Source organism: Rana temporaria, chromosome 5 (genome assembly GCF_905171775.1).
Source record: "Rana temporaria chromosome 5, aRanTem1.1, whole genome shotgun sequence".
Lineage (NCBI taxonomy): Eukaryota > Metazoa > Chordata > Amphibia > Anura > Ranidae > Rana > Rana temporaria.
In genome coordinates, this window is record NC_053493.1 from 331,946,016 (window position 1) to 331,962,672 (window position 16,657).

General features: G+C 43.5%; 1 protein-coding gene across 4 annotated transcripts in view; it reads right to left on the reverse strand.

Annotated features, from left to right (window-relative positions):
- Positions 1 to 15,977, reverse strand: part of PDE7A (phosphodiesterase 7A) — a 127,858-nt gene extending 111,881 nt beyond the window's left edge. For 2 of the 4 annotated variants that reach the window (XM_040354312.1, XM_040354311.1), the window contains exon 1: positions 14,755 to 15,976. In XM_040354312.1, the coding sequence (XP_040210246.1) occupies positions 14,755 to 14,892 (138 nt within the window). In that variant the 5' untranslated portion in view covers positions 14,893 to 15,976. Of the gene's footprint in view, positions 1 to 14,754 lie in introns of all 4 variants that reach the window. The other 2 variants (XM_040354309.1, XM_040354313.1) reach the window with 2 other exon arrangements.
- Between the last annotated feature and the right edge of the window lie 680 nt (positions 15,978 to 16,657).

The window sequence follows — 16,657 nt, forward strand, 5'->3', positions numbered from 1 at the left end:
CGAAACTGAATCGATTACCATTTTCATAATCGATCAGCCAGTAACATAATGGGGTTTAAATAAAAAAAAAGAAAATTAGCCCTTTATAGTACAAAAAGAGCAAGTCATTACTGTTAATATTATATTATAACGGAGTCTTTGTACATTCGCTGAATGAAAGAATGTCATTTGAAATTTTCACTTGGTTTTAAACATTCTGTTTTAAAATTAATGTAATTTCTGAACGAAAACCACATACACTGTCTGAAAAATTATTTTAACCAAGAAGTTTTCTATTTCTGAACATTCCCCATCACTGTGTTTGAAAACGAATGTCGATTTGACCCCACTAATGATTAGTAAAAAAAAGGTTCTTAAAAAAATATATATATTTTTTTTTTTGAAGGAAGAGGTTGTTTTATGGCCAGCATATCTTATTACAGTTCTGTTTGGAAAACAGTCTAACTTTTTTTTTTTTCTTTAATTAAAAAAAAATCATTTGATCCGAGTGATGATCTTTACCAGATTCACCCTCGAAAGTATATCCAGTATATCTGTCAGTTATTCTCAGAGTGGATTCGAGATTTTTCTTCCCAACCATATAGTTGGTTATTTAGATTTACCAATTCATAGGGATATTTAAGAATACATTTTTTTTTTTTTTTAAACTTTAATTTTTTTTTAAGGTTATTGACCGATTAATCAAAACAATTGTCCAACTAATCGATTATGAAAATAATTGTTAGTTGCAGTCCTAATTTGAACAGGAATGTGGTGCGATTCCGGTCCGATTCACATGCAGTTTCCTGCACTGCTCCAGTGTGAACCTAGGCTTAAGCTACATTCACACTCTCTCAATCAACATTATATAAAGTGTAATCCTTATACAGCTAGCATTAGTAAATACATATTACTTTCCCATTATATTTACTGTTTTTTTATATATATATATATATATATATATATATATATATATATATATATATATATATATATATATATATATATATATATATATATATATATATATATATATATATATATATATCACACACACACACATTTTTTAAGTTACTTCCTGGTTTCCAGAACCAGGCAATTGATACAATACATCCCAGGAGTCTACAGAATGGGTTTTCTCAGCTAAAATCTAGGAAGTAAATGCTACATGAATCATCTGCCGTTACTTAAGATGGCCACAGCCAGAAATGCTTTGTTGGTGTTTTCAAAGTGATTTCTCAGCAAAATAAAGCATGGAGATATGCGAGTTTACATTGAATATTTAAAATTAAGTTAATATACAAAAAAAAAAAAAAAAAATTCTCTGACCTCCCCCTTCCCTGTGTGAGGAGAGGAGAAGCAAAGCCACTGTGCACAAAGCTGGATCTACAACATTGTGCACAGCTGCATCGCTTCTCCTCTCTTCCTCTTCACACAGGGACTCAAATAGCCATTGGCTCCTGCTTCTGTCACTCAAATGCAGTGAGGAGTTGGGGGGGGGCAGAACGAAGTCCCACTGCATGAGTCTACACCATGTGCCTCCATAGCAAACAGCTTAATATGGAGACACACAAAGAAGAGGGAGGAGCCAAGATCGCTGGCAGGGGATTCAAGGAGGAGGAGGATTGGGGCCACTCTGTGCAATACCATTGCACAGAGCAAGTGAGTATAACAGGTTTGTTATTTTGATTAAAAAAAAAATTTGAAATTTAGTTTTTGGTGCTCATATGCAGTGTAGTTCCACGAGAAAGTAAATGCAGGTCAGCATAATGAAAATCTAACTAGCCTTTAGCCAACTTTAGAAGCCCAGTGAATATTCTTCTACAATTAAATAGATGTGTTCTCCAAATCTAGAATACAGGATGACAAAAGTGCAACAGTACTTCCCCTAAACACAGGAAATCTAAACATGTTTAGCTGTGCGCAGTGTCGGTTTAGAGTGACTTCGGTCAATAGGACCCATTCTCCCTAGAGATGCATTGCAGTCCTCTTTAACCACTGGCCGACTGGCACGGGCAGGCAAAGCAACGTACCTTTATGTTGCTTCGAATCTGCCGGTGGCTATATATAGCCCACATTACTGGTAAAGAAAAAAAATTATATATATATTTTTATTATAAAAATGCCATAAAACTATCCCCCATTTTGTAGATGCTATAACGTTTGCGCAAAACAATCAATGTACGCTTATTGTGTTTTTTTTTACCCAAAATATGTAGAATACATAATTGGCCTAAATAGAGGGGGGGGGGGAAGGATTATATATATTTTTTTCTTTTTTGGGGGATTATTTATTATAGCAAAAAGTAAAATAAATTGCTTTTTTTTCATAATTGTCGCTCTTTTTTTGTTAATTGCGCAAAAAATAAAACAGCAGAGGTGATCAAATACCAGCAAAAGAAACCTCTATTTGTTAAAGAAAAAACAAAAAAAGGAAGTTAATTTTGTCTGGGTGCAACAATTCAACAATTGTCAGTTAAAGCGACGCAGTGCTGAATCTCAAAAAAATGGCCTGGTCATTGGGCAGCCAATTCTTCCGGGGCTGACTGAAGTGGCTAAAAATAATCTGCATGCTGCAGTTTTAGAGCACAATGAACTGCAGGTATTCTTTTAAACTATTTGAATGGGTAGGTTAACTGCTTAAGGACCGCCCACGGTATATATACACACGTCGGCAGAATGGCACAGACAGGCATAATCACGTACCTGTACATGGCCCTTTAAATGCCTGCCGTGTGGTCGCGAGCGCGCCGCCGGTGCGCTCGCGACCCTGCCGCCTTCCCCGTGAGTCGGACCGCGGGTCCAGTGGACTCGATCGTCTCACGGAGGTATAGAGCAGGGAGATGCTTGTCCAAACAAGCATCTCCTTGCTCTGCCTAGTGAGAATGACACAGATCTCAGCTCCATGTACGCGGAGATCAGTGTCATGTGACACAGAGCCCATCCCCCCTACAGCAAGAATCACTATGCTAGGCACACTTAACCCCAACAGTGCCACCTAGTGGTTAACCCCTTCACTGCCAGGGTCATTTTCACAGTAATCAGTGCATTTTTATAGCACTGATCGCTGTGAAAATGACAATGGCCCCAAAATTGTGTCAAAAGTGTCCGCCATAATGTCGCAGTCACGAAGAAAAAAAAAAACCCACCCACACACTGATTGCCGCCATTACTAGTAAAATCCCATAAAACTATCCCCTATTTTGTAAACGCTATAACTTTTGCGCAAACCAATCAATAAACGCTCATTGCGATTTTTACCAAAAATGTGTAGAAGAATACGTATCATCCTCAACTGAGAATTAAAAAAAAAAAAAAAAAAAAAAAAAAAAAAAAGTATATTTTTTGGGGATATTATAGCAAAAAAGTAAAAAATTGATTTTTTTTTCAAAATGATCACTCTATTTTTGTTTATAGCGCAAAAAATAAAAACCGCATAGGCGATCAAATACCACCAAAAGAAAGCTCTATTTGTGGGGAAAAAAACGCAGTGCCGAATCACAAAAGGTGGCCTGGTCTTTGACCACCCAAATGGTCCGAGGCCGAAGTGGTTAATAAATGCATTTACATAAATAAATTATTATTTGTCCATCTCTTCTCACTCTATAAAAATTACACACCATACTACCTGCATGTGATGTGACAACAGTACAACACGCAGTGGTGTTTAGGGAATATTTTAGCTTTAATTACTTTTTCACTTCTTGAAAACAAATAAGCGGCATTAAACAATATGGCCTAAAATCCACCTTCAGTATCTTACAAAATATCTGAGCTTCAACACGCAAACAGTTGTGTGTACACGTGGGTCTGTGCCGTTGAAGACCAGCTGCACACTAACTTGCGAACTGATGCGAATATTTACCATTAGAGTGTTATGAAAAGATCTGAAATAAGCACAGTTTATTTACAAAGCAGCACTGACATCTGATGCTCGCACACCAAAGTCAGGATCCAAAACTTCTGCAACAGAAATCGATATGAAAATGGTAAAAAAAAAAAAATTTGGAACCTGTGATCGACTAGGAAATGTAAGGAGTTGTTTTCTGTCTGTTCTCTATACCCAGGAGGTAATGTGTATTCTTCCTAATTCAAGGCGACAAAGTGCATAGGTATAATGGCAGCAGCCAGACAATGGTATGCATGTCTTCACTGCAGTGGTAGGAAGCATTTATAACATGTAATGTACTGAGAAGGACACATTTTAGAAGGCAACCCTCAGCTTCTTCCCAGCAATACCTTGTCAAAACCTGTCAAGTTCCAAGAAGCCAAAGTGATTTTTATTGAGTGGAAAGGCTCAATGTCACAAAGCATGACATTTGACAGAAGGATCTTCCATTCTTGTCAAATGTGGCTATTAACCACTTGTTGCCCAACCAATTCTGACACTTCTCACATCCAAGTGAAAATCTGCACTTTAAAATTACAAAAAACCCCAAACATATTCTGAAAGCAAAGTTGTTTTTGCAATTTATGTTTTTGTTTTGTTTTTAGTAAAATACGTTGTTTGGTATCTATTTACACTGCACATGTCTGTGACAACAAGCTACAGCACCTAAAAATCTCCAAAGGCGAGGCTTTAAAAGCCTTTACATGTTACCGGTTTAGAATCAGACAGGAGGTCCAATGCTATTATTTCTACTGCTGTCTCAACATTTTTAGGGCCCTTTCACACGTGCGGACCGTTCGTCCGTTCGTTTACGGATTAAAACGGACTGCAATGCTTTCCTATGGGATAGCGGACGTTAGCGGATGAGCAGCCGTCTCCGTTAAGCTCAGTTTTTTTGAACGGAAGAAAACCCTATTTTTCTTTCGTAGAAAAAAAAAAAATGGAACGGACGAAAAACGGATGTTAGCGGACGATCCGTTAACATCCGATCCGCTGACATCCGTTTTTCATAAAAAATTCATGAAAGACTGATTAAATAAAGTTCTAAAAAAAAATAAATAAACCACTGACCTATACGGATGGAAAACGGAAGTGAAAACGGATGAAAACTGATGTTTACTGACAACTGATAATAAAAAAACGTGACTGAACTGATCTAATGTACGGTCCGCACGTGTGAAAGGGCCCTTACTATCACGAGGGATGAACAACATCCTACTAGACCCCAGATCTCTCCTCTGCCTTTAAAAGCATTTGATCAAAAAAAGATCAGTTTGATCAGATGCTTTACAAGCCGGTAAAATGAAGTGACAAAATCTGTCGCTTCCAGTTTCATACATCATTACAGAACGTAAGTTCCACCTTTCTCACTATGGTAAGCTGACCCGACTGCCTGAAACTGATGTGAGCACAGGGGCAGATCCGGGGGGGGGCACAACTGCTCCCCCCCCTCCCCCGAGAAAATAATGAGCGGGGGAGCGAGAAGATGGGCCTGTCCATCTTGGTACACCCGCACTTGTCCACAGTAAGCCTTGGGTTAGAAGTTGGCAAGCAGACATCTTTATACACCCACCGGAGTCTTGCTTTTCACAGTTATTTCTAACCCGTAAACTCAACTTATATTTCACTATACAAGTTGAGTTTACTGTTAAAAATAACTGTGAAAAGCAAGACTCCGGTGGGTGTATAAAGATGTCCGCTTGCCAACTTCTAACCCAAGGCTTATGACTGTGGACAATTGCGGGTGTACCAAAATGGCCGCAATGCAACATCACTTCAGTTGCATATTCATATGGGTAGTGGCTTTCTGACATCTCTCCCTGCCCGCCCTCACTCTGGAACACAGCCACTGGCAAGTGACAATCCACATCTTGTGGCAGGGGATGTAGAAAGCGACAATCCGCATCATGGCGAGTTGAACCATTTAATTTTATATTACAATGCAATAATAGTAATAAATGCGCTTGAATCATCCTGACACCATATCAACCATGGCGCCGTGATGATTAAAGCACCAACACCAGCCAATTGCCCTGACAAATTGCCTGCAGAATTTTGTGGTAGTGCCCCTCCCAAGACTAGACTTTGGATCTATCCCTGTGTGAGCGGAGCAGCCACTGTAAAAGCGATTGCATGGTTCTATAGCTGAAGGGTCACTTATTGCTGGCTCTATAAAAAAAAAAAAAAAAAAAAAAAAAAAAAAAAATTACCAGGATCGCGATAGGACCAATGAAACCTGATAACGTACAGATACGGCCATTTCCGGGAAGAAGCTAAACAACCAGGTTTTTTATAGCTTAGAGAGAGCGACAGGTTAGACCGCACAAGCACTGTGCTGTTTAACCTGCTATACGAGAACAAGATTTTTTTAAGGGTTCCAATCACAAAGTCTAGTAAGTTGCGAGGTGAGGACCTTCCTGAATCAGACTCTCCAGCACATCCCACAAGATGTTCGAGGGATTGAGAATTGAGGCCAAGCAAACACCTCAAACTCATTCTTGTGTTCCTGAAACCATTCTTTAACCATTGTTGCAGCGTGGCAGGGCATATTATCCTGCTGAAAGAGGCCGCTGCCATCGGGGAACACCGTTTCCATTAAGGGGTGTACTTGGTCACCAACAATGTTTAGGTAGATGGTACACGGCAAGTAACATCCAAATGAATGACAGGACCTAAAAGGTTTCCCACAGAAAATTGCCCAAAGCATCACACAGAGAAAACATTTTTTTTTTACTAATAAGCAGCACACATTACACAAATGAACACATTTAACCCATACAGTCCGTCCCTAGGTTACAAACAAGACAGGGTCTGTAGGTTTGTTCTTAAAGCGGGGGTTCACCCTATAAAAAATTTCTAACACTACATCCAGCCCAGTTCTGAAAATAAAATTACACTGACCCTTTTTTTTTTTTTTCGCCGTAGATAGCGTTTATCCTTAGAATTCACCGCGGCTTCCGGGTAGGGAATACCACGGGAGTGGGCGTTCCTATTGACATGCCAATTGATTGACCTACTAAACGACGGCGCATAGAGCACGTCACGACTTCTCGAAAGAAGCTCGGGTCGGCTCAGCTCTATTCGGCGCCGAAAAGAGCCGACCTTCTTTCAGGAAGTGGTGACGCGATGTATGTGCCGTCGTTTAGCATGTCAATCAATTGGCATGTCAATAGGAACGCCCACTCCCGCGGGATTCCCTACCCGGAAGCCGCTGTGAATTCTAAGGATAAACGCTATCTACGGCGAAAAAAAAAAAAAAGGATCAGTCTAATTTTATTTTCAGAACTGGGCTGGATGTAGTGTTAGAATTTTTTTATAGGGTGAACCCCCGCTTTAAGTTGAATCTGTTTGCAAGTAGGAACAGGTACGGTACATTTTAAGTGTAGCTCCAGCCAAAAAAAAAAGTTTAAGCTTTTTGGATAGCAGAAGAAGGGTTAACACCCCTGTAACATTTGTTTTGCTATCTTTGCTCCTGTTCAGAAGATTTCACCTGACTTTCTGTCCCAATGACAATTGGATTAATAATTCTTAAAAAAAAAAAAAAGATTATATTCAACTTTTTAAATTAATATGAATTTGTCGGCACCTTTACAGAAAAAAAAAAAAAAAAAAAAGTCATCAATTCGGCCCAATATGTATTCTGCTTCATATTTTTGGTAAAAAAAAAAAAAAATGAAAGCCCAATAAGCATATATTGATTGGTTTGCACAAAAGTTATAGCGTCTACAAAACTATGGGATATTTTTATGGAGTATTTATTTTTCACTAGTAATGGCGGCAATCAGCAATTTTTAGCAGGACCGCGACGGACAAATCAGGCATCCGACACTTTTTGGGGACCAGTGACATTAGAGATCAGCACTGATAAAGGGTTAAGTGTGTCCCTAGGGGGTGCTTTAACAGGGGAAAACCAGAGATCCGCGTTTCTGCTTAGCAGAAACAAGATCTCCATTTTCACCTCTGGCAGAACGGCAATCTGCCTTGTTTACATAGGCAGACCACTGTTCTGCATGTACTTAGAGCGATCGGTGGGTCTCGGCGGACATCTGCCAGACCCACTGGTAGGCTCCCGCCATGTCCAATCACAGCGGGAGCAGGTCGCCTACAGTGCACACCCCAGACCCAATGCAGAAAATCATGTACAGGTACATGATTTTGCACAAGAGGGCCGTCCTGCTGCAGTATATCTGCATAGGGCGGTCATAAAATGGTTAAATTCCATGTATGTCTACACACTGGTCCAGGGCTTGCTGCATTTTTGGTCAGAAAAAAATAAATAAAGTGCAGATCACATGCGATGTCTGTTCAATGCGAATTCAGTCATACATTTGGACCAAATTGTGCAGGACCCTTTTTTGATCCGCACCAGAATCAGATTGCATGGGTGTTCACACCCATGCAATCCAATTCATGTTATAATTGACAGTTCATACTGCGATATGCGAACCGATCTGAGGGTATCATTAACTTTGTATTGACACCCGCAGCAGTTCACATAGGGCAGTGTGAACTGCCTTTGAGTTATATACAATGTGGGAACCCATACTGGATTTGCATCGAAGCAGTGTGAACCGAGCCCAATAACGATTACCAATTCTGAAGTACCCAAAGTTTACAAAGACTGGGGACTTGTCATCTGATCCGCTCCTTCATTCTAAATATGTGTTTATTTGCATCTTTAGCACAGGTGCAATATTCTCTTCCGCACAGGTAAACCCAGATAAAATTACCATTAAAGGCCGCAGGGAAAAAAAAAAAAAAAAAAAAAAAATCAGTCGTTGCTTCGGCCCCACGAATTTAAAAAAAATCGTTCGATTTTTTGACCAAGGTGAAAATTTTGAAACTAAAAATAGTTCCAAATTTGACATGTGTACAGCATAACACGGTGGAGTGGTATGACTGGACCCAATTATGCAAAAGTAAAAAATAGCTATCATGTGCCTTAACAGTGGCACTCACCTTTCGTTTTCTGAGAGCCGAGTTTGGTGGGCATAAGGAGTCACAGGTAAACATTTGGGAGGAGCCATTTTTTCACTTTAATTGATTATAGGCAGCAGGGTTCTTTAGGACTGTTCACACTTTACCACTTGTGTATAACAAGCTATATACCAAAAATGTACTAGAATGTACCAGAAAAGCTCAAAAATGTCAAACACAGAATGCGATGGTAAAGCCACAGTTTTACAGAGGTCTCCAAAGTAGGAATAGCGGGGAAATCGTTAAATGAGAACTCTGTTCTGGTGACAACTGTCAAAGATGGAATTTACATTACTTTTCCTCCCACTTCCTGTTGTCTCTAATGCCGCGTACACACAATCAGAATTTCCAATGAAAAAAGTCGGACGGAATTTTTTTCATCAGATATTCTGACCGTGTGTATGCCCCATCGGACTTTTTCCATCGAAAATTACAGTGGACTTAGAAAGAGAACATGTTCTCTCCCGACACACCCCTCTCCTGACACAACCCCCCCCCCCCCCCCTCGACGAAAACAAAATTCCGTTCGTCTGTATGGAATTCCGACAGAGAGAAAAAAAAAACAACATGCATGCTCGGAAACAATTTGACGCATGCTTGAAGCATTGAACGTAATTTTTCTAGGCTCAGCGTAGTGTTGTACGTCACCGCGTTTTTGACGGTCATAATTTGGTGTGTCCGTGTGTATGCAAGACAGCTTGAGCGGAATTGATGGAAAAAGCCGTCAGATTTTTTTTTTTTTCGACGGAAAAACCGGTCGTGTGTACGCGGCAGACTGCATTTACACCTGAGCGTTTTGTTTTCAGGCACGTTTTTTTACTACGTTTTTGACACATTTTTGTACAGGTCAAATGGTCACCAACGTAAAAAGAAGAAAAACACCTGTAATATGCCTAAAAAGAAGCTCCAGAACTTGTTTGAGCTTCAGACGTTTTGGAGCTTCTAAGCTTTAGGCATTTTGGAGTGGAGATGTGAACCATCTCCATAGAGAAGAATTTTTTTTTTTTTTTTCCCTCCAGCGTTTTGTAGCTTGAGGCTTCAAGCTACAAAACGCTCAGGTGTGAATGGGGCCTTAAAATGGTTGGGGGGGGGACGGAGAAAAATTATCCTGCTCCCTTATAGCAAGTTACACAGCACAGTCCTTGTGCTGTCTAACCTGTCCCTCTCTAAGCTGTAAAAAACCTGGTTGATCCTGCCTGTTCCTGTGTCCCCCTTGGTGTACCGACTACTGTAACCATGGCTTCCGAGACCTGATTACTGTGGTCAGTTTACGTGCCTCCATCCTCCGCTGAACTCTCTCCCCCTCTCTGCCAGCATGTCACGTCAAAGGTATTTAGGAGGCTTTTATGTATGTATGCAGGCATGTATGTCATTGTAAATTGTCAGCACTATAGAAGTACCTGCAATAAATGAAGGAAAAAATAAGTCGGGCTTTAGACTTTTAATATTTAAAACGTAAGACTGGGGTGGGCAAACAGATAAGGAATTCAGGAGTCAAGTTTTTCCCATTTCCTGAATCCTGACATCAGTCCAGTGATCAGTGTGGGCTGAATCTCACATACAGTGCATCCCGGAAAGTATTCACAGCGCTTTACTTTTTCCACATTTTAGGTTATGTTACAGCCTTATTCCAAAATTGATTAAATTCATTATTTTCCTCAAAATTCTACAAACAATAATACCCTATAATGACAACGTGAAAGAAGTTGGTTTAAAATATTTGCAAATGTATTCAAATAAAAAAAATATCACATGTACATAAGTATTCACAGCCTTTGCCATGACACTCCAAATTGTGCTCAGGTGCATCCCGTTTCCACTGATCATCCTTGAGAGGCTTCTACAACTTGGAGTCCATTGGTGGTAAATTCAGTTGACTGGACATGATTTGGAAAGGCGCGCACACACACACACACACACACACACACACACACAGTTAACAGTGCATGTCAGAGCACAAACCAAGCCATGGAGTCCAAAACATTGTCTCTAGACCTCCGGAGACAGGCTTGTCTCGAGGCACAGATCTGGAGAAGGGTACAGAAATATTTATGCAGCATTGAAGGTCCTAATGAGAATCAGCATCTGTAAGTGGAAGTTTGGAACCACTAGAAATCTCCTTAGAGCAGGCTGCCTGGCCAAACTGAGCCATCAGAGAAGGTCCTTAGTCAGTGAGGTGACCGAGAACCCAATAGTCACTCTGACAGAGCGCCAGCGTTTCTCTGTGGTGAGAGGAGAACCTTCCAGATGAACAACCATCTCTGCAGCACTCCACCAATCAGGCTTGTATGGTAGCGTGGCCAGATGGAAGATGCTCCTCGGTAAAAGGCACATGACAGCCCGTATGGAGTTGGCACCTGAAGGACTCAAACCATGAGAAACAAAAATTCTCTGGTCTGATGAAATAACCATTAAACTTTTTGGTCTGAATGGCAAGCGTAATGTCTGGAGGCAACCAGGCACCATCTGGTCAATACCATCCCTACAGTGAAGCATGGTGGTGGCAGCATCATACTGTGGGGATGTTTTTCAGCAGCAGGAACTGGGAGACTAGTCAGGATCAAGGGAAAGATGGATGCAGCAATGTACAGAGACATCCTTGATAAAAACCTGCGCCAGAGAACTCTGGACCTCATACTGGGGCAAAGGTTCATCTTTCAACAGGACATAAATTCACAAGGATTTCAAACAAACTTCTTTTACGTTGTTGTATTGTTTGTCGAATTTTTAGGAAAATCATGAATTTAACCCATTTTGGAATAAGGCTGTAACATAGCAAAAAAGTGAAAAGGTTAATACTTTCCGGGTACACTGTATACACAGAAAGCCATGGGTCTCTGCCGGTCCCATGGGCTTTCTGTGCATGTGCAAGATTGTCACCCTTGCATGTGCAGACATCCAGGTGTAGGTGAAATCTACGGGACCGGTCAGAAACCTGTGGCTTTCTGCACATGCGCAGCAGATCCCAGACATGTGCAAGACACACTGCGGTGTCCTCGCAGGTGCTGGATCTTAGTGAAAGATGGTGACACAGGAGAAGGAGCAGGTAAGGAAAGTAATGGGTGCCAGGAAGACAACGCTAGACTCCATGAACTAGCAAGTATTTTTTTTTTTTTTATATTCCAACACTTGGGAATTCCATCAGTGACATTGTGGCGGACACTTGACAATTTTTTGGGACAACTGACACTTATACAGCGATCAGAGCTAAAAATAGCCACCGATTACTGTATAAATTATCACTGGCAGAGAAGAGTTAAAGAGGAAGTAAACCCTCTCGATAAAAATTATTATGAATTACTTACCTAAGATCGAAGCACCCCCCCCCCCCCCCCCCAACAGCGACCCTTGTTCGCCACCTCCTCCGACACCTCTCCCGGAGTAACTTCCGTGTATCGTGGCTCCGGCGCTGTGACTGGCCAGAGCCGCGATGACATTACTCCTGCGAATGTGTGCGGGTGCCGCCAGTAACTGCATGATTGCCGTTAAAAACCGCACACTCGGTGCGCCTGATGTCTACGGCGCATGCGCCATAGACATCGGTGCCGCAATTTCTGCAAATATCTCCTTAATCTAGGCTTACCTGCAAGTTAAAGTGGTTGTAATAGTTTGCGTGTTTATATACGCACACCCCCCCCCCCCCCGAATCTCACTCTGTCACGAGCAATCGTGGGTGCCCGGCGGTCACCGTGGCCGCCAAAGGCACACCCGCATGCCCCCGAAGCCAATGTGTGTACCTGCTACAGCGTCTTAAAGAGCTGACGTACAGCTACGATGGCTCGCCCAGGGGAGCCAACCTGCCACAGGACAACTGCGGTTGCTGGTCGGGAAGGGGTTAAGGGCTGGTACAGGCTGGCATTGAACGTTCTCATGCAGTGTGGTACGACAGCAAAACATACCTAACTGCGCAAAAATGTAATGCTAGCACCACTTTTAAAAATGCACTCTGCACCAAACCGCATGTAGTACCCTGTAATTTTGTGCCCACAAACGCTCTGCGTTAATATATAGGCACCTGCAAGCAGATCGCAAGGGCAACATGTTCATGTATGCATGTGCACACATGTTCAGAATGCACCTGTCACACACTGCATTCTGGTGTGAACCAATACCGATGGAAGTTCCTTTTTAAAAGTACTGTAGTTGTAAACCTGCAATGTTATAGACACTTTCTAATACAGTTATAACTATGCAGGCAGGCACCATAACTGCTTTTGCTTAGTTTCAGACATGACCTTTCTTGCAAGGATAAAATGTTCTGTCAGGTGACCATGCATGTCTTCTGACCGATAGTAAGGAGCCGCGTTACAGGACACTAAAATACAGGCAGCCTATATGTCTGCACAGTGTGCTCAGCCTGAGGTAAGATGCAGGCTGTGTTTGAGCAGGGGGTGTGTTGAAGAGGTAAGCTGTGATTGGCCAGGGGGTGTGTCAGCTGAACAAACTATCCAATACAGGTATGTTGTGTGTCTGCACAGTGTCCTGTACCTCTGAATGGCCAACCAAAAAAAAGAGTAGAAAGACAAGAATGGATCCAACTTTGTGCAGTCAAGAAGAAAGGCGACTAGCAGGATCATCCAGATACTTCAAATGAAACTGATAGGGACAACAATTTATAAAATACACATGTGTAAATATTTAGGGTAGCGTACACTTAAGGATCATTGGCTACCTGAGTAAAAGTAGAAGTCTGGGCTAACACTATCCAAGCGTAAACCTTCTCCCACCCTCATTCTAGGCCCGATACTAACCACCTTGTAAAGTAAAGAGGTGTATACTTACCTAATCTAAGGTTGCTCTGATCCAGTCACAGCAACCAACTTCAGAGGAGAGAGCAGCGCCAACAGCTGCAATGCCTATGCAGTAACGCCACCCAAAGACTTACTATGGGGCACCCATTGTCCACTGTTCCTCCTCTCGACGTCAGTTGCTGGGATCCAATCATGACCGGACCAGGGCACCCTTAGATTAGGCAAGTATACACAGCTTTGCTTTACAGCTGTGGTGTCCGAACTGCAGCCTGGGGGCCAGATACGACGCTCTAGTTGCCTTCATCTGGCCCTTGGGAGGCCATTCCTCCTACTCACGACAATGGCAGGGCACCATTCCTCTGACTGGCACAAATGAGGGGGGCACAATTCCGACGACTTGCATTATTACTCCCGCTGACGCCAAATGATGGGGCACCATTCCTCCCGCTGACGCCAAATGATGGGGCACCATTCCTCCCGCTGACGCCAAATGATGGGGCACCATTCCTCCCGCTGACGCCAAATGATGGGGCACCATTCCATCCGCTGACGCCAAATGATGGGGGCATTATTCCTCAGACCGACGCCAATGACAGGGCACCATTACTCCCACTGACGGCAATGATGGGGCACCATTCCTTTCACAGATGTCAATGATTGGGTGTCGGTACAGACGTCAGGACATTTTCTACTCTCACTGGCCACAATCTGGTCCGTCTGAAGGATAATGAACTGGCCCATTATTTAGAAAGTTTGGGAGACCCCTGATTTAAAGGATAGTTAGTATATGGCTTAGAATGGAGGTGGGAGCAGGTTCAGGCTGGGTTCACACTTATGCGAATTGGATGAGGGTTTCCCCGCATCCAAATCGCATGACAGTAGAGTGTGACCGGCTGTCAACGAAGTCGATTGACACATCTCGGAGGCTGCCGCAGAGAGCACAGCAGAAGGGTCCTGTGGCTCCGTTTTAGGTCCGAATTGAGGCAAAAATTCGGACCCGGTTCACCCCTGAACAGGGCGCACTGGACCCTCTGCTACGCTCCGCATACCGTGAATCCAGCCTTAATCATAAATAACATTAGCCTGGACTACTTCTTTAAGACAACTTCTCTGTGCCGACACATATTTAATCCAAAAGCCCCCATCGATGGCGCTTACCTGCGAAAGCTGTCTTGGGTTGGGGCATCCAAACAACGCGGAGCTGGAACTGAAGCTGATGGCACCTCTGCGGCTTAGGACATGCTTGGGCACCGGCCTGTCCAGGGGCAGCACCGGCAGCTGGTAACATACTTCCATTGAACAATGCCTCAGGGGGGCAAACTCACCAAGAAACACAAAAGCAAGAACACCTATGTATATATACACACAAACACCCACACCTGTGTGCTTCAAAAAATAAAGACTATAGGGGGGTGTCAAAAAAAAAAAAAAAAAGGGGCAACTCAGAGAATAGCCAGAATAGAAATAAAAATCGCAGTCCAAAAAAAGAACATCTCTAGCAAAAATCCCTCATCAACAGTTTATCATACAGAGTCATGCCATGCAACCCTATGAAGGAGGAGTGGAGGGGGCAGAGGGTGGCAGGATAATATAGGATGCCAACCTTGCCCAGGCTGATGGAGTGGTGGGGTGTGATGGAGAGGCGCTGGTCCTCTATGGGGGTCCCAGCAATTGTTAGGATAAAAGAAGGAGATGGGAGCACAGGGGACACTTCCAGACACAGCAGCTCCTTTGGCCAACACTAGAGCTGCCAGATGGCCAGCCTGGGCCTGGAGGGGAGTGCAGATCCTGGGAGTAAACAATGAATGAGTGCTGCCCCTCTCTCTCTCAGTGGGATGTGTGGTGTGGCCCTATACTGGGGCCCCTAAGGACAGTGCTCCCTGCTCGTGCCCGGGGCTGGCACTGATATGAGCTCGGTGCTGTGGACGGGCAGCTGGCTCTTCTTCTCCTCCCTCCGGACGGGCTCAGCACTCCCATCTTCTCCTCAGCAGCCGCCGCCGCCGGGTCACAGTCTCATCTTCTCCCCCTCCTCCCTCCCTGAGGCAGCTATAGGGCCTCCCCCGCCCGGGTGCTCGCTGAATGGTGCCCTGGATGGCCGGGTGACGCAGGCCGTGTGTGTGTGTGTGAGAGGAATGGCAGCCGCTCTATTGTCAGTCAGTGAGCTCCTCCTGCTCCGTCAGCCCCATAGAGCCGCACACAGCCCCCCCTCTCCGGTGCTCCGGGATCCCGCGGACACAACACAATGTATAAAATAAATGAATGCAAACTAAAAAAAAAAAAAAAAAGTAAATAAAAGCGCCGTGTGCACGCCTCTCAGCAGCTGCCCATTCCGCCGGCTGCAGCACACTCCAGCCTGGATTCCAGGGGCTTAAAGGACACTTCATGACATCACGGTCATATGATCGGCTCGGGAGTGATGTCACGGCGCCACGTGACTCGGGCTGAAGGAGCAGGCGGGAGAATCGAGTGGAGGCGACCCGGTGATAGCAGCCGGAGAGCCCGGCTATGAATGGAGCAGCAGTGTGTCATTGTCGGTTGTCTGTGCTGTTAGGGGCTTAGGGCAATACATGGGATTTACCAGGATTGTTCGTGTTTTGTATAAATAAATAGTGTGCTGATTATACTGGGCAGCAGAAAGATTAAGGGGGGCAGATGCACCCACCCCCCCCAAGAAAATATATTACCAACTCCGAGACACAGCCACCCTTCTAATGAATGAGAAGGTGACACAAGCAGGGGACAGTAATAAAGTAAAAGGTGACACAAGTGGGGAACAGTAATGAATGAGAAGGTGACACAAGCAGGGGACAGTAATAAAGAAGGTGACACAGGTGGGGGATAGTAATGAAGAAGGTGACACAAGCAGGGGACAGTAATAAAGTAAAAGGTGACACAAGCGGGGGACAATAATGAAGGAGAAGGTGACACAAGTGGGGGACAGTAATTAAGAAGGTGACACAAGTGGGGGACAGTAATGAAGAAGGTGACACAAGTGGGGGATAGTAATGAAGAAGGTGACACAAGCAGGGGACAGTAATGAGGTAGAAGGTGACACAAAAGG